Source organism: Siphateles boraxobius, unplaced genomic scaffold (assembly GCF_051911475.1).
Source record: "Siphateles boraxobius isolate OS27281-9 unplaced genomic scaffold, OSU_SipBor_1 197, whole genome shotgun sequence".
Classification (NCBI taxonomy): Eukaryota; Metazoa; Chordata; class Actinopteri; order Cypriniformes; family Leuciscidae; genus Siphateles; species Siphateles boraxobius.
The window spans coordinates 344,298-369,446 of NW_027508807.1; the positions used below are offsets into that span (position 1 = coordinate 344,298).

General features: G+C 46.0%; 1 protein-coding gene across 1 annotated transcript; it reads left to right on the forward strand.

The window, feature by feature from the left end:
• gpc2 (glypican 2) lies at positions 1-25,149 on the forward strand. Its single transcript, XM_077235517.1, has 11 exons — positions 1-282; positions 1,451-1,609; positions 1,746-1,880; positions 11,996-12,171; positions 12,603-12,683; positions 13,052-13,217; positions 20,767-20,897; positions 23,918-24,064; positions 24,145-24,281; positions 24,356-24,528; positions 24,777-25,149. Exons 1-11 carry the CDS (start codon positions 147-149, stop codon positions 25,055-25,057), a joined length of 1,722 nt encoding a protein of 573 aa, XP_077091632.1. The 5' UTR covers positions 1-146; the 3' UTR covers positions 25,058-25,149.

Genomic DNA, 25,149 nt, shown 5'->3' on the forward strand with positions numbered 1-25,149 from the left:
GTGTGTGTGTGTATGTGTGTGTACGTACGTACACGATCATCCCGGGACAAAGAGAGACGCGCTCAGCGGAGACGCAGCAGATTCGCTTTTCCTCATATTTAATCACAGATAAAGTGTCTCTCGGCACCGATTCCGTGTTTGTAAAGATGATAAAGGTGACGCTGATGTGTGTGATCGCGCTGTGGGGCGTCGCGGGCGGCGCGAGGAGCTGCGGAGAGTCACGCCGGGTTTACGGAGAGAGACACAACAGCCTGAACACCGCGCCGCACGCGCGCATCAGCGGTGAGACACACACACACATACACACACACACACACACACACTCACACTCACTCACTCTCTCACAGACAAACACATACACACTCACACTCACTCACTCTCTCACACACACACACACACACACACACACACACACACTCACTCACACACACAGACAGACAGACACACTCACACACACACACAGACAGACACACACACACAAATGAACACACACACTCACTCTCTCTCTCACACAGACACTCACTCACTCTCTCTCACACACACACACACACACACTCACTCTCACTCACACACACACTCACTCACTCCCACACACACACTCACTCTCACTCACACACACAGACAGACAGACAGACAGACACTCACTCACTCACTCTCACACACACACACACACACACACACACAGACAGACACTCACTCACTCACTCACTCACTCACATACACAGACAGACAGATAGACACACACACAGACAGACAGATAGACACACACACACTCAAACACACACACACACACACACACACACACACACACACACACACACACACACACACACTCAAACACACACACACACTCAAACACACACACACACTCAAACACACACACACACAGACAGACAGACAGACACTCACTCACACACACACACACACAGACAGACACTCACTCACTCACACACACACACACACAGACAGACAGATAGACACACACACACTCAAACACACACACACACACACACACACACAAGAGAGATAGAGACCTGCACCTGCTCATAGCTCCTGTGTTAGTGTTGTATTATGGTGTTCTGGTGTAATGAATGTGTTGCTGAAGCTGATCTGTCTGTCATCTTTACTGGCAGATTTACCAGCATTTTCATTTTCGAGTCCAGAAATAGTCAATATAAAAAATACGTAATGTGAAGTAGAAAAAATTATGCTAGAAATGTAAAATGTAGCACGGTGGAAATTGTGTTTGGTTTACCTGTTTTAGCTGCTCTGATTTATAATATAGTATATATGGGAATATAGATGTAGGCCTATTGTGCCAAATATAGTATACATACTGTATATATTTTGATTGATTATTGATTGTATCTGTGGGTCTGATTATATGCAGCCAGATTTCTCGGCTGCTTTACTCCAGAAGTGTGTGTTTAAGCTGTGCTGTGCCTGTCAGGTGAACACCTGCGCGTGTGTGCTCGCGACTACACCTGCTGCTCCAGTGAGATGGAGGACACGCTCGCGCGGCAGAGCCAAGCTAACTTCCTGTCCGCGGTCCGAGACACCAGCCACTTCCTGCTCGCCACCTTCACTCAGAGACACCGCAGGCTTGATGGTGAGGTTTTATTAATAGTGTGTGATGGTTTTTTGGTATCTTGATATTTCTTGGTATTTTTTTGGTTTGGTTTTTGTGGTGTTTATCAGAAACAGAGGTTGTGTGTGTGATGAAGGCTTTTCTCCTGTGATGTTAGGGTTCTTCCGCGAGCTGCTGGATGTGGCGGAGAGATCGATGAACGAGATGTTCACACACACGTACGGTCACCTGTACACACAGAACGCTCACATGTTTCAGCAGCTGTTCACTGACCTCAGGCGCTTCTACACGGGTGTGTGTGTGTGTGTGTGTCTGTCTGTCTGTGTGTGTGTCTGTCTATGTCGTCAAGTCACCTTTATTTATATAGCGCTTTTTACAATACAGATTGTTTCAAATCAGCTTTACAGAGTTAACACGAAAATTATGTTGTAATAATATTGTTAAATAAAAAATAAAATTTCCCCAACTAAGTAGGGCTGTAGCGATACACTAATCTCATGATACGATACGATACACGATATTTGGCTGACGATACGATATATATCACGATATTCAGCCAACGATACGATTCGATACGATTCGATATAATTCGATACACTTACATCATTTTCTGAAAGATTTAAAGGGGACAGAGTGATTTTGGTGACATCTTGTGAGTCTTCCATTTACTTGGATTGAATTAATTGAACTGAAAACTAAAAACATCAATTACACAATATATGTCTCTGACTGGACAGAGAGTACAGCTTGCAAATGCTGGACAAAATTAATCAAATATGTGTTGAGAAAATTAGTTCTATTTATTGAAACACAACAGGGCAAACTGTAGCTTACAAACCTTTGAAAAGTAAATAAAGTGCAGTATTGCAATTAACAATGGAGAGTTAAAAAGTGCAGCAAGTGGCCTGTTGTGAACAGTTTCTTTGCACTACATTTTCTTTGACAGCTTTTTTAGCTTGACACTGAACATGTGACATGTGCTTCAGTTGGTCCAGCCGTCGCACGTCAGGGAAACTCTCTCCGCGCTGGCCAGGGAGGCTTTGACGTGTGCTCTTGTCTGAGTGTACAGCCTGGGAATGCAAACCTTGATGAGGTGTTCGCGGGTTGGAATAGGATAGCGGGGCTCCATCGCGTTCACCATGCGCCTAAAGCCGGCGTTTTCCACCACCGAATAGGATTTTTTTTTAACTTTTTTTTTTTTAACTAAGCCTATTTAAAATCGTATTTGATTGCAGAGCGCCGCAGCGCATTCGCGCAGCATTACCTCGCTCTCTCTCTCTCTCTCTCTCTCTCTCTCTCTCTCTCTCTCTCTCTCTCTCTCTCTCTCTCTTACACTCTCTCTCTCTCTCTCTCTCTCTCACACTCTCTCTCTCTCTCTCTCACACACACTCATCCGTACCTCGCGCACTTTCTCACTCACGGAACACCGCTGCACAAATCTGACCAACACAGCGCTGTCAATTTCGGAGACCCAGCTTTTAAAAAAGCTACTAGCCAGCATGCAAGGTTAGCAGCTATACAGCTGGATTTTCGTCAATATCGATGCATGCGCGCAGCTGGCCACTAGCGGCTGGCTGACCAAATCACTCTTCATGCAACGCGAACGGGTTTAACACGGGGGATTTGAATGGGACTTATGTAGCGATACTCGCGGCCTAAAAATCGATACTTTCTTGAGAAAAAAATATCGATTTATATCGCAGAATCGATAAAATCGCTCAGCCCTACAACTAAGCAAGCCAAAAGCCAATGGCGACAAAGGCGAAAAAGGCAACAGTGGACACAAAAGCTCTGCTGACACTTCAGGGATGCGTTGTGGACGTGTCTAGGCACAGGTCCACCATCTGATCTGGATACGGCCCGGGTCCGACAGTAAAACTCGGAATAAACAGAAAGACTAAAAATATAGCTGCAAGCAGCCATTACAGGGGCAAAGCGTAAAAGAAGACGATAAGACATGCCAACATGGTTGGTAGTGTCAGACCAACTGCAGCAAGGAGCAATTAGAGACATTTTAAGAGGATTTTGGGCAAATGGCTGAAAAATCATTATAGAGTAACTTATAAGATGATTTAATGGTTTATCACTTTCGACCTATAGGTGGCGCAGTTACGAAATCAATGTGATGTGGTCAGCGTGAATGTCAAGTCATTGCAGATATAAAGCCTGAATAGTCATTTTGGCATCATACCTCAAATTTGCTGCTGTGGTATACAAAAACCGTCTTATCTATTGTCACGAAATCCATAACTTTTAGTCGACATGGTCTGGAGATGATACGATTCGATTTTGGTGAAAATTGGACAAACGGTCTAGGAGGAGTTAGAAAAAGTATGTATTGAATGAAAATCAAGATGGCGGACAGGAAGTTTGGCTGACTTTGGCAAAATTTGGTATCTTTGTTTTCGGCATAACCCATGGAATCTATTAAAGGTGGGGTATGTGATTTGGAAAACGACCGGCAGATTTTGAAAATACACAATTCAAATGGTCCTACCATCTTTCCTCCCACGCTGGCCCTGACTCCACCTATTCGAAGAACATGGACGCACAATCATGCACGAGCGATAATTCAGATGCGCGAGAGATTGTAATGACGATTTACTACTAATCATAGAACCGGCTTTACTGACGAGATGCGCATGCGTCATGAGCTTTGGGTATGCGCACGAAGGAGGTCACGCGCGCTGGGGGGAGGGGGTGTGGTACGACCGTTTGATTGACGAACTTATTGTCCAAAGATTCCAGGTGGTCTTGGAAATTATTGGCTGGAGTTTTTCCAAGTTCTGCCAGTTCCACAGATGATTAAATTGCTTAATTTTCATTTCAGTGCTTCTAACTCAGTGGCTGTAAGTAGGTTAGGAATAGGATTTCAAGTGATTTTGAAAAAATGGACAAAAAAGAGAATCACATTACCCACCTTTATTCACATAATTCATTAAAATTCATTTAAAAGTTATTAGCATTGTTGTAAATTTAATTATAACTTTTGACCAAAAGGTGGCAGTGTCTCAAAATCTTTTGAGTACCTTCAGGGCATGCTGCTGATGGCACATAGTGAGTTTTGTAATGTTACACCAAAGCATTCGTTAAGTATAGCATTTTAATCACAAAACTGTATTGAATTCAATGGCAATTTCACGTTTTGTTCTATTAAAGCGCCAACAAGTGGCACAATCCCACAGTTTTTTTCCACAGTGAGCCCATACATGTGTGTGTCAAATTTGGTGAAATTATCTCATTTCATTTTGGAGTTATAGACATTTATATGTATAAATGCGTAAAAAATGACCCACACATGACTTTGTTTGCATTTTCATGCCACTTACAATTAATATTTTGACATTAGCATGCAGCCAACGACCTATGTTTCCAAACGTCTGACGGTGGTTTCGTCTTGATCGGTCAAACGGTTTAGAAGATATTGACAAATGTTTTTTAAGCGCTAAATCACAACGCTACACAAACCGTAAGGTAAAACCTAGCATGGGTGGTATCGTTGGACTCGGCAAGGATTCAGGAACCCAAGTAGATTACTCCCCTGAAAATCAGTCAACCACACCCAGAGTTATAAGCATTTGAAAATTTAACTTTACCACTTGGTGGCGTAGGTTCGAAACTTCTCTGGCTCCTTCAGGGCATCGTACTGATGACCCATACCGAGTTTTGTAACGATACGTTCATGCGTTCAGAAAATGCAGCATTTTGGTACAAAATGGCGGATGCCTAAAATGGTCGATATGGAAAAATTGGATATCAGTCGACTCGGCATGACGTCCTGAATCTAACGAGTCCACTTGTATGATTTTTGGACAAACCGTTCAGGAGTTATAAGCAAAAATAGCCATTTTTCATATCTCCGGACCAGTAGGTGGCGCTGAGCCGAAACGCAGCATGTAGCCTCAGGTCATGTTTGCGATGACATGTATCAAGTTTGGTCTCAATACGATAAAGCGTTGCGGAGATACAGCCTTTCTTCTGTTTTCACAAGCGCTCGGTAAAATTAGTTTGGGTGGTATTTGAGAACGGTTTGACGAATTGACATGAATTCCATAACTTTTTGGCGGCATGGTCTGGAGATGATCTGGATCAATTTTCGTGAAAATCTGAGCATCGGCCTAGGAGGAGTTCGAAAAAGTAGGTTTTTCTGAAAATTCAAAATGGCGGACAAATTTTCATTTAATCTAGATTAAATTTTCATTTAATCTAGATTTATGTGTTTTTAATCTAGATTTCCATGACGGAAAATGACGTCATAGGCGAATCGAATCGGCTTGAGCTAAGGAATCAGTGGAAAAACTTCAGGAAAAGGGAATTTTGTTTCTAGCCCTTATGGTTCTAAAGTTATTAGCATAAACATGAGTGAAATTTTGGGCATAAACATGAGTGAAATTTTGGACAGTTGGTGGCGCTAGTGGCATTGATTTAGAGACTCCAAATTTGCTATGGTGACAGTTCAGACTGTCCTCTATCTGCGTGCCAAATTTCATAACTTTTCCGCAAGCGGTTCTATGGGCTGCCATAGACGCCCAGTCGGAAGAAGAATAATAGGAACCGGAACAGATACAATAGGTGCCTCCGCACCTTCGGTGCTTGGCCCCTAATTAGCGTAGATGCCATTCTTCTTATGATGTAGCGAGTACATCAGGTGCTATAGGAAGGGTTTCCGGTTCCAGCTGACCTAGCTTATGCAGCCTAATAATCATTTAACTGATTTGAATAATAGGAATGTATAATGTTCTATGTGTATGCCAGGTCAAAGAGATGTGTTTATAATCTAGATTTAAACTGACCGAGTGTGTCTGCTTCCCGGACAATGTTAGGAAGATTGTTCCAGAGTTCCAGGCCGGAATTTTGAGATCGCAATAGACGTGAAGGACTATAATGCGTTAAGAGCTCGCTCAAGTACTGGGGAGCTAAACCATTTAGTGCTTTGTAAGTAATCAGCAATATTTTAAAATTATACGATGTTTAATAGGGAGCCAATGCAGTGTTGACAGAACCGGGCTAATATGGTCGTACTTCCTGGTTCTGGTAAGCACTCTAGCGGCTGCCTTGTCATTGAGAGCATATGACGTAATTTGGATATATTTTTAAGATGAAAAAATGCAGTTTTACAGATACTAGACACGTGACTTTCAAATGAAAGATTGGAATCAAAGAACACACACACACACAGGTTCCTAACCGACGACGAGGACTTGACAGAGCAGCCATCAAGTGTTAGACAGTATTCTAGGTTATTACGTGAGAAAGTTTTTGTCCAATAATTAGAATCTCTGTTTTTTCAGAAATAAGTAGTAGGAAATTGCTAGTCATCCAGTTTTTTATATCAGCTATGCATTCCGTTATTTTTGTGGATTGGTAAATTTCGCATGGTACGGTATGGTACGGCTCGCTTCGGCTCACTTTAAATGGTACCACCTCTGTTGAGGTTCCAAGCGTACCGTACCGGTACTCAAATGTGACGTGAAAACACTGCAGATCACTGATTGGTCAGACAGACAGAATCGTCACTACCAGCGTCATTGTATTTGCGAGACATCACACCCGCTAGATTTAAATAGCCAGTTACAGCCAGCGCTGTAGCACCTGTTTTAAAACTACTTGCTTGACTTGCTTGAAGAAAAAAAACTTCCAAAAAAGAAATGGCTGAATCGTGGTCAGTGGACGAGAAGTGCAGATGTTCCTCTTGTTGGTTGCAGAGGAGCGGATAAACTATAACGATCAGTCATAATCCCACCCACTTTGAAGCGATACTAACTGCAGTGGAAAAGCAACCGAGCTAAAGCGAACCGAGCCGTGCCGCGCCGCGCCGAGTCGTACCACGCATTGGCGAAGCGAGCCGAACCATACCGCGTCGAGTCGAACTGTACTGAGCCGTACCGAGCCGTACCATGCAGTGGAAAAGCGCCAATAGAGCATAACAGTGAAATATATCAGCATAACAGTGAAAACTAATGCCATGCTTTCTAAAGCCGGGGGCACACTGGTTGCGGGGGGTGTCCGTTTTTATTTCGGCTCCCATGTTAACAGGTTAGAGTTTGCACACTGCCTGCGTCTCACGCGTTGCGTTTTTTTAACAAGTGGTTTAATCATAGCCAGATTAAAGTTTTTGGTATGTAACCTAATGACAAAGACGAATATGACCTCTGGAACCATCTCTTACAGTAGTTTAGTCGGGATAGGGTCTAACCCATGTTGTCGATTTAAATGATTTAACAAGTTTAGAAAATTCTTCCTCTCCTATAGCAATGATTGAATCAAATTTTTCGTCAGTGAGACTACACTGCACTGTCTGATGCGATACTGTAGTAGACGGTTGCATAGTTATAATTTTCTCCCTGATTAATATAATTAATATAATTATTAATCTTGTAAGTAAAGAAGTTCATAAAGTCATTACTGCTGTGTTGCTTGGAAACTTCTGGGCTTGAAGCTTTATTTTTCGTTAGTTTAGCCACTGTTTCAAATAAATACCTAGGGTTTTGTTTATTTTCTTCTAATAGGGTTGAAAATTAAGCAGATCTAGCAGTTTTTAAGGTCTCTCTGTATGCAATCATGCTCTCTTTCCATGAAATGCGAAATACCTCTTTTTTTTTTTTTCTTCCAGTTGCGCTCCATTTTTCTGGCCGCTCTCTTTAGGGCCCGGGTGTGTGTGTGTGTGTGTGTGTGAGTGTGTGTGTGTGCTCATTGTACCACGGCGTTGGACTATTTTCTTTAATCTTCTTTAAGCGCAACGGAGCAACTGTGTCTAAAGTGCTGGAAAAGAGAGAATCAAGAGTTTCTGTCGCAATATCGAGCTCTTCTAAACTATCTGGGATTATGAAACTGATCAGGAAAATTATTAATAAAGCGATCTTTAGTGGCAGAAGTGATAGGTCTAACATATTTATAACACGGAGTCGGCTTTGCAGCCTTGGCTAAATGAATTTTACATGAGACTAGATGATGATCTGAGATGTCATCGCTCTGCTGCAAAATTTCAACAGCATCAACCTTGATTCCATGCGATAATATTAAATCTAGAGTATGATTACGACAATGAGTAGGTCCTGACACGTGTTGTCTAACTCCAATAGAGTTCATAATGTCTTTAAATGTCCCGCGACTACAGCATCTCACCCATTTGCCCTGCTGAACGGGCTCTACTTCAGCCGGAACCCAACAATGTACAGTGTTCACTAAGCTAGTCGCATCCAAAGTAGTATCTTAAGCCCTTGCACTCTTACTATCCTCGATTAAAGTTTGGATGCGTGTCTCTAGTTCTGAAATCTTCTCCGTCAGCCTGACTGTCTCCGTGCATTTATCACATGTAAATCCTTCAATGCTGACAGAGAATGCTCTACTATACATGTGACACGAGCAAGTGACAATAACAGAAGACATTACTCACCGTGTCTGTTGACTGATCCTATACTTACCACAGTTATTTGATGGATTCGTAAAAGGCGTGAGAAAAAAGTTAAAATAAAGACGGCAGGCACGTATGGCGCGTTAACAGGCTAGCGAGTTACTGGCGTGTTGTTCAGGCTAGCGAAATTACTAGCCTGTTGTGCTAGTGATAACGATTTAGAAAGAAGCTAACAATAGATACAGTCGGTTGGTCTGGGAACGCCCCCGGGAACGCCCCGTCACGTGATGTGACTTTAGCCCGTGGGGGAAAACATTGCCTTGGCTCTCATTGAAATACACGCGACAATCATGCCAAAGAGGTGCTGTGTCATTTTCTGTACCGCCAATAAACAAACAAATTATGAATTGAAGTTCTACATCCTTCCTAATAAACACACAGAACCGGAAAGGAGGACAAAATGGCTACAAGCAATAAATAGTAGTGTAATACGTCTGTGATGTTCTGTAATACCTCTATAGTACTTCTATAGTATGTCCCAAAATACTATAGTATTCTTATTGGATTACTATAATATTTTGTCCTAAAATACTACAAGATTCCTATAGTTGTTTTTCATTCACATTAGCGTTATCAGCTGAAGGCTCGCTTGATAGGCCAATCACTACGGTCTACACTCAATACAGACAGCAGTCTGTGAGTTATGGATCACTGTCAGCACACTCCCTCGGCAACCTCGTACTACTGATCACCGTTTTACTAAAGGATTAATAGTTTGGAGTGAAGCATAGTTACAATTGGTAAGTGACAGGGTTTTATGGAGTTATAGTATGCAACATGATTGAGTTATAGGCTAATGTTACCGGTAGCTTACCTGGAGACAGGGGCATCACTAGGATTTTAATTTTAGGGGGGCTAAGCCCCCAATGAGGATATGGTTTTTAAAAAAATTATAAAAAAAAGGTAACACTTTAGTTTAGGATCTAATGCTCACTATTAACCAGTTTCATTACCATGCAAAGGCAGGGTTTTATAATCACTGTGGTCCCGAATGTGAGGTAGGGCAGATAGGGGGTTCTGGTTTTCCCCGAGAAGATTTTGATTTCTCTGATCTACATATTTTAAGATGTTTTGAAGGCCAAAAAAATTAGATAACAGCTTTAAAACCATGTCAGTGGGCAGCTGATTATTTTTCTCTCCTCATCAGCATCACACTCTTTTTCTCTTTGTTTTTATCTTGCCCTGTCTCTTCCCCTCCTAAAGCTGAGCTTTGACTGATATAGGCTTTTCATTTTTGTCTGTCAGTGAAGAAAGTAAACATAGGGTCAACTGGTTGATTATGCCTATGAATCATTTTCTCAGACGCGTTTATTTACTGAAAGCTACTAAGGTAATTAAGTTTATTAAATGCATTCACAATATGTAGGCTACACATTCATTATTGATCTTATGCCCAATACAGGGCTGTAGACAGGGCTTTATAATCAAAGAGGTCCTGAATTTGAGGTTGGTAGGGGGTTCAATTTTTTTATTTCTCTGATATGTGCATTTCGAGACGTTTTTAAGACCAAAAAAAAGGATAAGAAATAGTTTTAAAATTATGTCAGTGGGCAGTATATTATTTGTCAATACCTGCTCTCTCCTCATCTCCATCACTCTTTCTTTTTTTCTCAGTCTCTTCATCCCTTTTTCTTCCCCTCCTAAAGCTTAGCTTTTTTAATTTACTAAAGGCTACAATTTGTATTATATTTTCAATATGTAGACATTCATTATTAATCTTGTGCCTAACATGATGAAAACAGCTTTGTTAATGTTTCTTGTCCCCTCACAATGACAGTAAACGAATTATTACATTACATAAGTCATGTTACATAGGCCTATTTTCAGTTCAAAATGGTGAATTTAGACAAAACTATATTAGTTTGCCTGATTATTTTTTTGTCATTCGTTTAATATTTATGACCTAAAAAAAATGTCACCTATGAAATGTTAAGTTTAGCTACTTACATTATCTCGCACTTGACTGTACGCGTCGAGTCTCACTGTTAAAATTCGCGGTCAGCAGCGTCTGTGAACATAAAGCCCGCCTACTTTGATTTGATTGGTCATCTCAAATATTCTGACATTGACGAGCAGTGACAGACCAATGAGGCTCAGATGAACACACACACACACACACACACACACTAGAGATGCGCGGTTGGCGGTTATAGCCGCGGATAAACCGCGGATCGGGCGGATGACGTGACGCAAAAAAATATTTTAATTAAATTCGGGCGGGTGGCGGGCGGTTTCTAGTCTCGTGGCTGTCATCAGCAGCGCTTTGTATCAGCGGATGGCGGGTGGCTGCGGTTTTGAAAATTGGTCAAAAACGTTGGTGCGGATGGATGGCGGACGGATGATGAGTTTTGTGATGCGTTTGCGGATGAAATAATAGCCCATCCGCGCATCTCTAACACACACCCTGTCCTCTGTTTCTGACATGCTCTCTGCTCTGCGCCGCTGCGGATTAAACATGAAGAACACGCTGAATCTGATTATAAAAACACTGAAGCGTACACGAATTTCGTGAAAAGGGCCTAGCGATGCCTCTGCCTGGAGATTCAACCAGATAGCAAAATATGTCTGGAAACAACACCTACGGCCATTTGGTCGGGTCATTGACCCAGTTTTTAATTAAATATGGGCAATCGTACCCTATTGCAGTTAATTTAGCAATGTATCGTTGCCGGTCGGCAGGCGTCAATGCTTCGCAATAAGACATTTTGTCATTCAAATACACATGATGTTTGCGGTGTTTTCCCCCATGCTGACCATGCCCCCCAACTATGACGCGTTGCCGACTGTATGTATGTCAGATTAATGTGTGTGTGTGTCTGCGTGTGTGTGTCTGTCTGTGTGTGTGTGTCTGTCTGTCTCTGTCTGTGTGTCAAAGAGCAATCTGTCATACTCGTCTCGAGTGACCGCCGAAGTAGAAGAATGTGTGTCTGTCTGTGTGTGTGTGTGTGTGTATCTGATCGATCTGACTGTCTCTCTGGCTTGTCTGTCTGTAGGCAGCGCTGTGAGTCTGTCTGAGGTTCTGGCTGATTTCTGGGCAGGATTAGTGGAGCGCATATTTTCTCTGGTTAACCCTCAGTATCAGTTCAGTGAGGAGTATCTGGAGTGTGTCAGCAAACACGCCGAACAACTACAGCCGTTTGGAGACCTGCCACAGAAACTGCACACACAGGTATCCTCTCACACACGTGGTTTTCACATTACGATGGAGAACGAAATGTGTAGAAAGATGATAAAGATTTCTCAGATCTGCTTATGATGATACACATTCTCACAAGATCACATTGTTGTTCTAATTTCAAAACATTAAATACTGTAAGAGACTGAAAAGTTAAAAGAACTTTCTGATTTTAAATTGAATCAAAGGCACGTTCACACCAAGAACGATGACTGTAATATCAGCGTTCACACCAGCTCTGTTTATTATAAGTGCGCTGAGTTCTGTCATCTGTCTCTTTAAATGCTTAAGCTCTACAGTTAGAGCGATTATTGAAACTGTTCATAGTTATCATATTTGGTGTGACCACATCTCTATCGCCATAACTTCTCATCATCATTACTATAATAATCCTCCTCCTCACCGGTGTGTGTTGTAATTGGCAGGTGTCTCGAGCGCTCACTGCGGCGCGGGCGCTAGTTCAGGGTTTAGCTGCCGGCAGAGACATCGTGAACAAGGCGACAGAGGTGAGAGAAGGTTTCTCAGTGCTGGGCATTAATAATGAACTGATAAATCACATAACTGATCTCACCACCACAAAGAGCAATAACAAAACAACTCTACATGATCAGAAAACCGGGTGTGTGGCGTGACGTGTGGAACGTGTGCAGATGTTCAGAAGCGGTGTCAGTTTTAGATATCCAAACATTCCTTTTGCAAATATTGTAATGATCTCATGAGATTCCTGTGTGAAGAGATCAGATCTTAGCAGTCCATCTGAATGACATGAAGAACCTTCTAACAATCTGAAACTTACATTCCTATTCTGGAAATAAACAGGGTTATCCCATGAAACCTAATAGATCATGATGTTCTTGATCCTGTGTGTGTGTAGCTGACGGTCGGATCGGAGTGTGTTCGGGCGCTGATGCGGCAGTGGTTTTGTCCGCTGTGTCGTGGATCTCCGTCACTCAAGCCCTGTCATTCGCTGTGCCTGAACGTCATGAAGGGCTGTCTGGCCAATCAGGCCGACTTAGACTCGGAATGGAACAATTTCATTGGTGAGAAAGAAAACATCTCGTTTGTCATTCCGTCATAATTTCCTTTCTCTCATGTTGTTCCAAACTTTCTTTCGTCTCCAGAACACCAATGAAGATTTTTTTTAATATTCTATCATCTTTTTTGTCAAGTCACCTTTATTTATTTAGTGCTTTTTACAATATAGATTTTCAAAGCAGCTTTACAGAGATAACGGGAAAATAATGCAACAAAGTTTTTTTCCAGAAGAAAATAGCGTCACAGTTCCAGCTTAAGTTCAGTGATGTTTCATTTTGTTGTAAAAAAGTTATTAATTTAGTTAACTTGTATATATATATATATATAGCCGCTCTAGAGAAAACCTTTGATGTCATTGTTCGTTCAGCACAGTTCAGTTCTCATATAATGGTGTCAATGCAGGCAGATCAATAATTTGAATATCATGTTAAATGTCCCCAACTAAGCAAGCCAAAAGCCAAAGGCAAAAAAGGCGACAGAGGAACCAAAACTCCATCAGTGACAGAATGGAGAAAAAACCTTGTGAGAAAACAGACTCGGTCTCAGTTCTACTCTGGCCAACAAACAAACAGTGTGTGATTATGATTCAGGCAGCATTACAGGTCAGAGGTCAGATTGGATCAGAACATTCAGAATATTATCCAGTATCTGGTTGAAGATCGCGCCGGTATACAGACGAGTTTGTTGAGGATCAGTGCCGATGGCTGTCATGTTGATGAGGCCTTCACAGGGAGAGTCTAGTGGACACAATCTCTGCTGACACTTCAGGGATGCGTTGTGGTCGTGTCTAGGTGCAGGTCCTCCATCTGATCTGGATACGGCCCGGATCCGGCTGACTACATCATGCATTGTGGTCGTGTATAGACGCAGCTCCACCATCTGATCTGGATACGACCCGGATCCGGCTGACTACATCATGGGTTGTGGTTGTGTTTAGGCGCAGGTCCACCATCTGATCTGGATACGGCCCGGATCCGGCTGACTACATCATGCGCTGTGGTCGTGTCTAGGTGCCGGTCCTCCATCTGATCTGGATACGGCCCGGATCCGGCTGACTACATCATGCGTTGTGGTCGTGTCTAGACGCAGGTCCACCATCTGATCTGGATACGACCTGGATCCGGCTGACTACATCATGCATTGTGGTCGTGTCTAGACGCAGTTCCACCATCTGATCTGGATACGGCCTGGATCCGGCTGACTAAATGATGTGTTGTGGTCGTGTCTAGACGCAGGTCCACCATCTGATCTGGATACGGCCTGGATCCGGCTGACTAAATCATGTGTTGTGGTCGTGTCTAGGCGCAGGTCCACCATCTGATCCGGATACGGCCCGGATCCGGCTGACTACATCATGCGCTGTGGTCTTGTCTAGGTGCCGGTCCTCCATCTGATCTGGATACGACCTGGATCCGGCTGACTACATCATGCGTTGTGGTCGTGTTTAGATGCAGGTCCACCATCTGATCTGGATACGGCCTGGATCCGGCTGACTAAATCATGTGTTGTGGTCGTGTCTAGACGCAGGTCCACCATCTGATCTGGATACGGCCTGGATCCGGCTGACTAAATCATGTGTTGTGGTCGTGTCTAGGCACAGGTCCACCATCTGATCTAGATACGGCCCAGATCCGGCTGACTAAATCATGTGTTGTGGTCGTGTCTAGGCGCAGGTCCACCATCTGATCTAGATACGGCCCGGATCCGGCTGACTACATCATGCGTTGTGGTCATGTCTAGGTGCCGGTCCTCCATCTGATCTGGATACGGCCCGGATCCGGCTGACTACATCATGCGTAGACGCAGGTCCACCATCTGATCTGGATACGGCCTGGATCCGGCTGACTACATCATGTGTTGTGGTCGTGTCTAGACGCAGGTACTCCATCTGATCCGGATACGGCCTGGATCCGGCTGACTACATCATGTGTTGTGGTTGTGTCTATGCGCAGGTCCACCATCTGATCTGGATACGGCCTGGATCCGGCTGACTACATCATGTGTTGTGGTCGTGTCTAGACGCAGGTCCTCCATCTGATCTGGATACGGCCCGGATCCGGCTGACTACATCATGCGTTGTGGTTGTGTCTAGACGCAGGTCCTCCATCTGATCTGGATACGGCCTGGATCCGGCTGACTACATCATGCGTTGTGGTCGTGTCTAGGCGAAGGTCCACCATCTCATCTGGATACGGCCCGGATCTGGCTGACTACATCATGCGTTATGGTCGTGTCTAGGTGCCGGTCCTCCATCTGATCTGGATACGGCCCGGATCCGGCTGACTACATCATGCGTTGTGATCGTGTCTAGACGCAGGTCCTCCATCTGATCTGGATAGAGCCCGGATCCGGCTGACTACATCATGCATTGTGGTCGTGTATAGACGCAGCTCCACCATCTGATCTGGATACAGCCCGGATCCGGCTGACTACATCATGGGTTGTGGTCTTGTTTAGGCGCAGGTCCACCATCTGATCTGGATACGGCCCGGATCCGGCTGACTACATCATGCGCTGTGGTGGTGTCTAGGTGCCGGTCCTCCATCTGATCTGGATACGGCCCGGATCCGGCTGACTACATCATGCGTTGTGGTCGTGTCTAGACGCAGGTCCACCATCTGATCTGGATACGACCTGGATCCGGCTGACTAAATCATGTGTTGTGGTCGTGTCTAGATGCAGGTCCACCATCTGATCTGGATACGGCCCGGATCCAGCTACATCATGCATTGTGGTCGTGTATAGACGCAGGTCCACCATCTGATCTGGATACGGCCCGGATCCGGCTGACTACATCATGGGTTGTGGTCGTGTTTAGGCGCAGGTCCACCATCTGATCTGGATACGGCCCGGATCCGGCTGACTACATCATGCGCTGTGGTCGTGTATAGACGCAGGTCCACCATCTGATCTGGATACGGCCCGGATCCGGCTGACTACATCATGGGTTGTGGTTGGGTTTAGGCGCAGGTCCACCATCTGATCTGGATACGGCCCGGATCCGGCTGACTACATCATGGGTTGTGGTTGTGTTTAGGCGCAGGTCCACCATCTGATCTGGATACGGCCCGGATCCGGCTGACTACATCATGCGTTGTGGTCGTGTCTAGACGCAGCTCCAACATCTGATCTGGATACGGCCTGGATACGGCTGACTAAATGATGTGTTGTGGTCGTGTCTAGACGCAGGTCCACCATCTGATCTGGATACGGCTTGGATCCGGCTGACTAAGTCATGTGTTGTGGTCGTGTCTAGGCGCAGGTCCACCATCTGATCTGGATACGGCCCGGATCCGGCTGACTACATCATGCGCTGTGGTCTTGTCTAGGTGCCGGTCCTCCATCTGATCTGGATACGGCCCGGATCCGGCTGACTACATCATGCGTTGTGGTCGTGTCTAGACGCAGGTCCACCATCTGATCTGGATACGACCTGGATCCGGCTGACTAAATCATGTGTTGTGGTCGTTTTTTAGACGCAGGTCCACCATCTGATCTGGATACGACCTGGGTCCGGCTGACTACATCATGCGTTGTGGTCGTGTCTAAATGCAGGTCCACCATCTGATCTGGATACGACCTGGATCCGGCTGACTACATCATGCGTTGTGGTCGTGTCTAGATGCAGGTCCACCATCTGATCTGGATACGGCCTGGATCCGGCTGACTAAATCATGTGTTGTGGTCGTGTCTAGACGCAGGTCCACCATCTGATCTGGATACGGCCCGGATCCGGCTGACTAAATCATGTGTTGTGGTCGTGTCTAGGCACAGGTCCACCATCTGATCTAGATACGGCCCGGATCCGGCTGACTAAATCATGCGCTGTGGTCTTGTCAAGGTGCCGGTCCTCCATCTGATCTGGATACGGCCCGGATCCGGCTGACTAAATCATGTGTTGTGGTCGTTTTTTAGACGCAGGTCCACCATCTGATCTGGATACGACCTGGGTCCGGCTGACTACATCATGCGTTGTGGTCGTGTCTAGATGCAGGTCCACCATCTGATCTGGATACGACCTGGATCCGGCTGACTACATCATGCGTTGTGGTCGTGGCTAGATGCAGGTCCACCATCTGATCTGGATACGGCCTGGATCCGGCTGACTAAATCATGTGTTGTGGTCGTGTCTAGACGCAGGTCCACCATCTGATCTGGATACGGCCAGGATCCGGCTGACTAAATCATGTGTTGTGGTCGTGTCTAGGCACAGGTCCACCATCTGATCTAGATACGGCCCGGATCCGGCTGACTAAATCATGTGTTGTGGTCGTGTCTAGGCGCAGGTCCACCATCTGATCTAGATACGGCCCGGATCTGATCTAGATACGGCCCGGATCCGGCTGACTACATCATGCGTTGTGGTCATGTCTAGGTGCCGGTCCTCCATCTGATCTGGATACGGCCCGGATCCGGCTGACTTCATCATGCGTAGACGCAGGTCCACCATCTTATCTGGATACGGCCTGGATATGGCTGACTACATCATGTGTTGTGGTCATGTCTAGACGCAGGTACTCCATCTGATCCGGATACGGCCTGGATCCGGCTGACTACATCATATGTTGTGGTCGTGTCTATGCGCAGGTCCACCATCTGATCTGGATACGGCCTGGATCCGGCTGACTACATCATGTGTTGTGGTCGTGTCTAGACGCAGGTCCTCCATCTGATCTGGATACGGCCCGGATCCGGCTGACTACATCATGCGTTGTGGTTGTGTCTAGACGCAGGTCCTCCATCTGATCTGGATACGGTCTGGTTCCGGCTGACTACATCATGCGTTGTGGTCGTGTCTAGGCGAAGGTCCACCATCTCATCTGGATACGGCCCCGATCTGGCTGACTACATCATGCGTTATGGTCGTGTCTAGGTGCCGGTCCTCCATCTGATCTGGATACGGCCCGGATCCGGCTGACTACATCATGCGTTGTGATCGTGTCTAGACGCAGGTCCTCCATCTGATCTGGATACAGCCCGGATCCGGCTGACTACATCATGCGTTGTGGTCGTGTCTAGATGCAGGTCCACCATCTGATCTGGATCCGGCTGACTACATCATGTGTTGTCGTCGTGTCTAGATGCAGGTCCTCCATCTGATCTGGATACGACCTGGATCTGGCTGACTACATCATGCGTTGTGGTCGTGTCTAGACACAGGTCCACCATCTGATCTGGATACGGCCTGGATCCGGCTGACTAAATGATGTGTTGTGGTCGTGTCTAGACGCAGGTCCACCATCTGATCTGGATACGACCTGGATCCGGCTGACTAAATCATGCGTTGTGGTCGTGTCTAGATGCAGGTCCACCATCTGATCTGGATACGACCTGGATCCGGCTGACTACATCATGCGTTGTGGTCGTGTCTAGATGCAGGTCCACCATCTGATCTGGATACGGCCTGGATCCGGCTGACTAAATCATGTGTTGTGGTCGTGTCTAGACGCAGGTCCACCATCTGATCTGGATACGGCCTGGATCCGGCTGACTAAATCATGTGTTGTGGTCGTGTCTAGGCACAGGTCCACCATCTGATCTAGATACGGCCCGGATCCGGCTGACTTAATCATGTGTTGTGGTCGTGTCTAGGCGCAGGTCCACCATCTGATCTAGATACGGCCCGGATCCGGCTGACTACATCATGGGCTGGGGTCATGTCTAGGTGCCGGTCCTCCATCTGATCTGGATACGGCCCGGATCCGGCTGACTACATCATGCGTAGACGCAGGTCCACCATCTTATCTGGATACGGCCTGGATCCGGCTGACTACATCATGTGTTGTGGTCGTGTCTAGACGCAGGTACTCCATCTGATCCGGAAACGGCCTGGATCCGGCTGACTACATCATGTGTTGTGGTCGTGTCTATGCGCAGGTCCACCATCTGATCTGGATACGGCCTGGATCCGGCTGACTACATCATGTGTTGTGGTCGTGTCTAGACGCAGGTCCTCCATCTGATCTGGATACGGCCCGGATCCGGCTGACTACATCATGCGTTGTGGTTGTGTCTAGACGCAGGTCCTCCATCTGATCTGGATACGGCCTGGATCTGGCTGACTACATCATGCGTTATGGTCGTGTCTAGGTGCCGGTCCTCCATCTGAACTGGATACGGCCCGGATCCGGCTGACTACATCATGCGTTGTGATCGTGAGTAGACGCAGGTCCTCCATCTGATCTGGATACAGCCTAGATCCGGCTGACTACATCATGCGTTGTGGTCGTGTCTAGACGCAGGTCCACCATCTGATCTGGATACGGCCTGGATCCGGCTGACTACATCATGTGTTGTCGTCGTGTCTAGATGCAGGTCCTCCATCTGATCTGGATACGGTCTGTATCCGGCTGACTACAACATGCATTGTGGTCATGTCTAGGTACCGGTCCTCCATCTATTCTGGATACGGCCCGGATCCGGCTGACTACATCATGCGTTGTGGTCGTGTCTAGACGCAGGTCCTCCATCTGATCTGGATACGGCCCGGATCCGGCCGACTACATCATGCGTTGTGATCGTGTCTAGACGCAGGTCCTCCATCTGATCTGGATACGGCCCGGATCCGGCTGACTACATCATGCGTTGTGGTCGTGTCTAGACGTAGGTCCACCATCTGATCTGGATACGGCCTGGATCCGGCTGACTACATCATGTGTTGTGGTCGTGTCTAGACGCAGGCCATCCATCTGATCTGGATATGTCCTAGATCCGGCTGACTAAATCATGCGTTGTGGTCATGTCTAGGTGCCGGTCCTCCATCTGATCTGGATACGGCCCGGATCCGGCTGACTACATCATGCGTTGTGATCGTGTCTAGACGCAGGTCCTCCATCTGATCTGGATACGGCCCGGATTCGGCTGACTACATCATGCGTTGTGGTCGTGTCTAGGTGCCGGTCCTCCATCTGATCTGGATACGGCCCGGATCCGGCTGACTACATCATGCGTTGTGATCGTGTCTAGACGCAGGTCCTCCATCTGATCTGGATACGGCCCGGATCCGGCTGACTACATCATGCGTTATGGTCGTGTCTAGACGTAGGTCCACCATCTGATCTGGATACGGCCTGGATCCGGCTGACTACATCATGTGTTGTGGTTGTGTCTAGACGCAGGTCCTCCATCTGATCTGGATCCGGCCTAGATCCGGCTGACTACATCATGTGTTGTGGTCGTGTCTAGGCGCAGGTCCACCATCTGATCTGGATACGGCCTGGATCGGGCTGACTACATCATGCGTATACATAATCCGACTGATTACAGTAAACCTAGGAATAAACAGAAGGACTAACATTAGCTTAGATGCCATTCTTCTTATGATGTAACGAGTACATTGAATTGTCCATCCAATTAAAGTGTGCAACATTTTCCAGGTTCAAAAATATACATAAAGTTATGGTAAAATGAATGGAGAGACATGGTTGCTTTATAATGATGAATAAATTTAATTTAGGCTTTCAATTACATATAAATATAGGTTAACGCTGATGTGTGTGTCAGGATAACGTGTGTGTGTCAGGATAACGCGTGTGTGTGTGTGCTAACCTGCAGACGCTCTGATGCTGCTGGTGCAGAAGCTCGGCGGGCCGTTTCACTTCGAGCTGGCCACGGACTCCATCGCAGTGAAGGTGTCTGAAGGCATCATGTTCATGCAGGAGAACAGCATCAGCATCTCTGCAAAGGTACAACATGCAGAAACCAGCAGTCACACACACATCAAAGAATTGTCCTGTCAGCAGCAGTATTTAACAGGAGAAACACTGGTCAGTACAATGTGTCCATCACCCTGTTTTTATGCGCATTTTGAAGTATCGCATCAGAAATGAGTGATGGAATAAATTGCTGAATAAATTCTGATGTAGCGAACATTAAACTCATGTGAGTAATCGCGGTTTCCGCGGAGATGCTGCGGGCAGTCTTTAAACTCGTTCTCACTTAAGTGATTTCCGTTGCAAGCTCGCAAATATGTTATGGCTCATGAAAGTACATTTGTTTTGTTTAATTTTAATAAAGGGATAACCTGAAGAAAGCCTACTTTCTTTTTTAACATTTTTTTTTCATATTTGTATTGACATTAAAAACAATCTTAACATTGGCAAAGCATAGGTTAACACTGGCTACTAACATTTTCATAAATAAACACGGTAAAATAAAATCTTAAATTATTTGAAAACTATGTCTATAATAATATGAAAGAAATGTTTAATAGGTTGTGACATTTGTTTGTGGTGTTATGTTGTATTTATTGTGCATTAGCCGCTACTTTTAATATTCTGGGACGGTCAGTTGGGCAGCAAGATCATATCTAATTCTCACACAGATGCGTTCTGTGTCCTCGAGTTCTTCCGAGTTCCTTCTTTCAACGTCGCCTGGCAAGATTGTTCTCAACGAGAACACAAGTCCTTACTTTGAGAAACAGCCATGGTGTTTTATTTACTTTTGGTTACTAGGTTACCAATTACTCCATCATTCGCTGGAACAGCTTGATGGAAACGCACCTAATTCACATTTGATTTTTTTTCCCTTTTTTTGCAAACTTTGAAAAGATCCGCTTCACGTTTGGATGGAAACCCAGTTAATGTTTCTTCGATTAGAATTATAGCTTCAGTTATTTTATGAAAGTAATAACTGTCAAGGGATATTAACATGATGTAAATGCAAAAAGTTTCTTACATTTTACAGGATAAAGAAATGACAGTGAGGTTACTGTGTTCAGAGGAGTGAGTGTGTGTGTGAATGAGTGTGTGAGTGAGTGAGTGTGAGTGTGTGTGTGTGTGTGTGTGTGTGTGTGTGTGAGTGAGTGAGTGTGTGTGTGTGAGTGAGTGAGTGTGTGTGTGAGTGCGTGTGTGTGTGTGAGGGAGTGAGAGAGTGAGAGTGAGTGAGAGAGTGAGAGTGAGTGAGTGTGTGTGAGTGAATGTGTGTGTGAGTGAGTGAGTGAGTGACTGTGTGAGTGTGTGTGTGAGTGTGTGTGTGAGAGAGTGAGGGAGTGAGAGAGGGAGAGTGAGTGAGTGTGTGTGAGTGAATGTGTGTGTGTGAGTGTGTGTGAGTGAGTGAGTGAGTGAGTGACTGTGTGAGTGTGTGTGTGAGTGTGTGTTTGAGAGAGTGAGGGAGTGTGAGAGTGAGTGAGAGTGAGTGAGTGAGAGAGAGTGAGTGAGTGAGTGAGTGTGTGAGTGTGTGAGTGAGTGAGTAAGTGAGTGTGTGAGTGAGTGAGTGTGTGTGTGTGTGAGTCAGTGAGTGAGAGAGTGAGGGAGTAAGAGAGTGAGTGTGTGAGTGAGTGAGTGTGTGAGTGAGTGTGTGAGTGAGTGTGTGAGTGAGTGTGTGAGTGAGTGTGTGAGTGAGTGTGTGTGAGAGTGAGTGTGTGTGTGTGTGAGTGAGTGTGTGTGAGAGTGAGTGTGTGAGTGAGAGAGTGTGAGTGAGTGAGTGAGTGAGTGTGTGAGTGAGTGTGTGTGAGAGTGAGTGTGTGAGTGTGTGAGTGAGTGAGTGAGTGAGTGAGTGAGTGAGTGTGTGAGTGAGTGTGTGTGTGAGTGAGTGTGTGAGTGAGTGTGTGTGTGAGTGAGTGTGTGAGTGTGTGAGTGAGTGAGTGAGTGAGTAAGTGAGTGTGTGAGTGAGTGAGTGTGTGTGTGTGTGAGTCAGTGAGTGAGAGAGTGAGGGAGTAAGAGAGTGAGTGTGTGAGTGAGTGAGTGTGTGAGTGAGTGTGTGTGTGAGTGAGTGTGTGAGTGAGTGAGTGTGTGAGTGAGTGTGTGTGAGAGTGAGTGTGTGAGTGAGAGAGTGAGGGAGTGAGTGAGTGAGAGAGAGAGAGTGAGTGAGTGTGTGAGTGAGTGTGTGAGTGTGTGTGAGTGAGTGAGTGTGTGAGTGAGTGTGTGAGTGTGTGTGTGTGAGTCAGTGAGTGAGAGAGTGAGGGAGTAAGAGAGTGAGTGTGTGAGTGAGTGAGTGTGTGAGTGAGTGAGTGTGTGAGTGAGTGTGTGAGTGAGTGTGTGAGTGAGTGTGTGTGAGAGTGAGTGTGTGAGTGTGTGTGTGTGAGTCAGTGAGTGAGAGAGTGAGGGAGTAAGAGAGTGAGTGTGTGAGTGAGTGAGTGTGTGAGTGAGTGTGTGTGTGAGTGAGTGTGTGTGAGTGTGTGAGTGAGAGAGTGAGGGAGTGAGTGAGTGAGAGAGAGAGAGTGAGTGAGTGTGTGAGTGAGTGTGTGAGTGTGTGTGAGTGAGTGAGTGTGTGAGTGAGTGTGTGAGTGTGTGAGTGTGTGAGTGTGTGAGTGTGTGTGTGTGAGTGTGTGAGTGAGTGTGTGTGAGAGTGAGGGAGTGTGTGAGTGTGTGAGAGTGTGACTGTGTGAGTGACTGTGTGAGTGAGTGTGTGAGTGTGTGTGTGAGTGTGAGTGTGAGTGTGTGAGTGTGTGAGAGTGTGACTGTGTGAGTGACTGTGTGAGTGACTGTGTGAGGGAGTGAGTGAGGGAGTGTGTGAGTGAGTGAGATTAATTATAAACTGCCCTTTTGCACATAGTGTATAGCATGGACTACATAATATACATTCACTGTGTTTGTTTTCAGAGCCTTCAGATTACATTTTGTTGGGATGATGATGACAAAAGAAATCTGGATTTTTTTCCGATTAATTGAAAAAATAATCGACAGATGGATTGATGGTTATTTCAGCTGGATTGTGTGTTACATGAATGCATTGAGCTCATCTGATGTGCTTGTGTTTGTGTCAGGTCTTTCAGGGCTGTGGGATTCCTCGGCCGACTCCTGCCAGGAGCAAGCGCTCTTTGAGACAGCGGGACGATGGCAAACACGCCTTCAGAAGCTACAGCTCTGAGGAGAAGCCCACCACCGCATCGGGAACAAACCTGGACCGGCTGGTGAGGCCCTGAGATAACATCTCCAGAACCAGAGCCACTGAAACTGTGTTTGACCCTGATCACTGATCATGTGTGTGCAGGTGGAGGAGCTGCAGGAGCGTCTGCGGCCCATGAGGGGATTCTGGGTAATGCTGCCTCACACCATCTGTAATGATGAACACATGTCCGCGGACGTCACCAATGAGGATCGCTGCTGGAACGGACAGACGCGCGGCCGGTGAGAGAGCGAATCCTGAACCTCAGTTGAAGATTGTGTGACGAGTAATGTTTACACGTGTGTGTGTTTTGTAGATACCTGCCGTCTGTTACCGCCGACGGTCTGGTGAATCAGATTAATAACCCGGAGTTGGAGGTGGATGTTGCTCGGCCAGACGTCAAAACTCGGCGTTTAATCATGGAGCTGCGAGTGGCTGTGAACAGACTGAGACTCGCTCAGGCCGGACGAGACGCAGAGTTCATCGACAGTGAGTGTCTCTGTGCTTTTATCATAAAACACACAACATGACTGACAACCATGTGCTTGATTGAAAAGGGAAACAGGGTAAATGTTCTCATGCACTTTTTCTTCACTACTTTTGCTGATGGTTTTAATGCACCAATTTCATCTTTATTTTTCCATTATCTGTGAAGCTGCTTTGAGTCATATATATTGTTATGCTGTAGGAACTAATGTGGACTGTGATATAAACATGAGCGTTGCCGCTGTGTGCAGGTGATGTGGAGGCCGGCAGCGGGTCTGGAGGCGCAGGGGAAGCGGGCGAGCGGTTCAGTGACGACTGGCCCAGTTACGGATCTTTCTCTCCGCCTCGTAACACTCCAGCTGACAGGCTCCGCCCCTGGGACACTCCCCCTGCTGACAGGCCCCACCCCCAGGACACGCCCACCAATAAGAGGAACCGGCTGAATGGACGAAGCCGATCTGATGCTGGAAGACTCTCTCCTCCACTCCTGTCTGTTCTTCTCTTTACTGGCTGTTTTTCAATCAGCCTTTAATGAAGATCCAACTCTCAACGGGCCACATGAGCACAAACACCCGTATCAGCAGATCAAACCGCAAGAGAACTGTTTTTATATTTGTCTATTTT

Coding starts and splice junctions, on each gene's coding strand:
- gpc2 (XM_077235517.1), top strand. CDS start 147: ATGATAAAGGTGACGCTGATGTGTGTGATCGCGCTGTGGGGCGTCGCG. Junction 13,218..20,766: donor GGAATGGAACAATTTCATTG/GTGAGAAAGAAA, acceptor GCTAACCTGCAG/ACGCTCTGATGCTGCTGGTG. Junction 24,065..24,144: donor GAACAAACCTGGACCGGCTG/GTGAGGCCCTGA, acceptor ATGTGTGTGCAG/GTGGAGGAGCTGCAGGAGCG.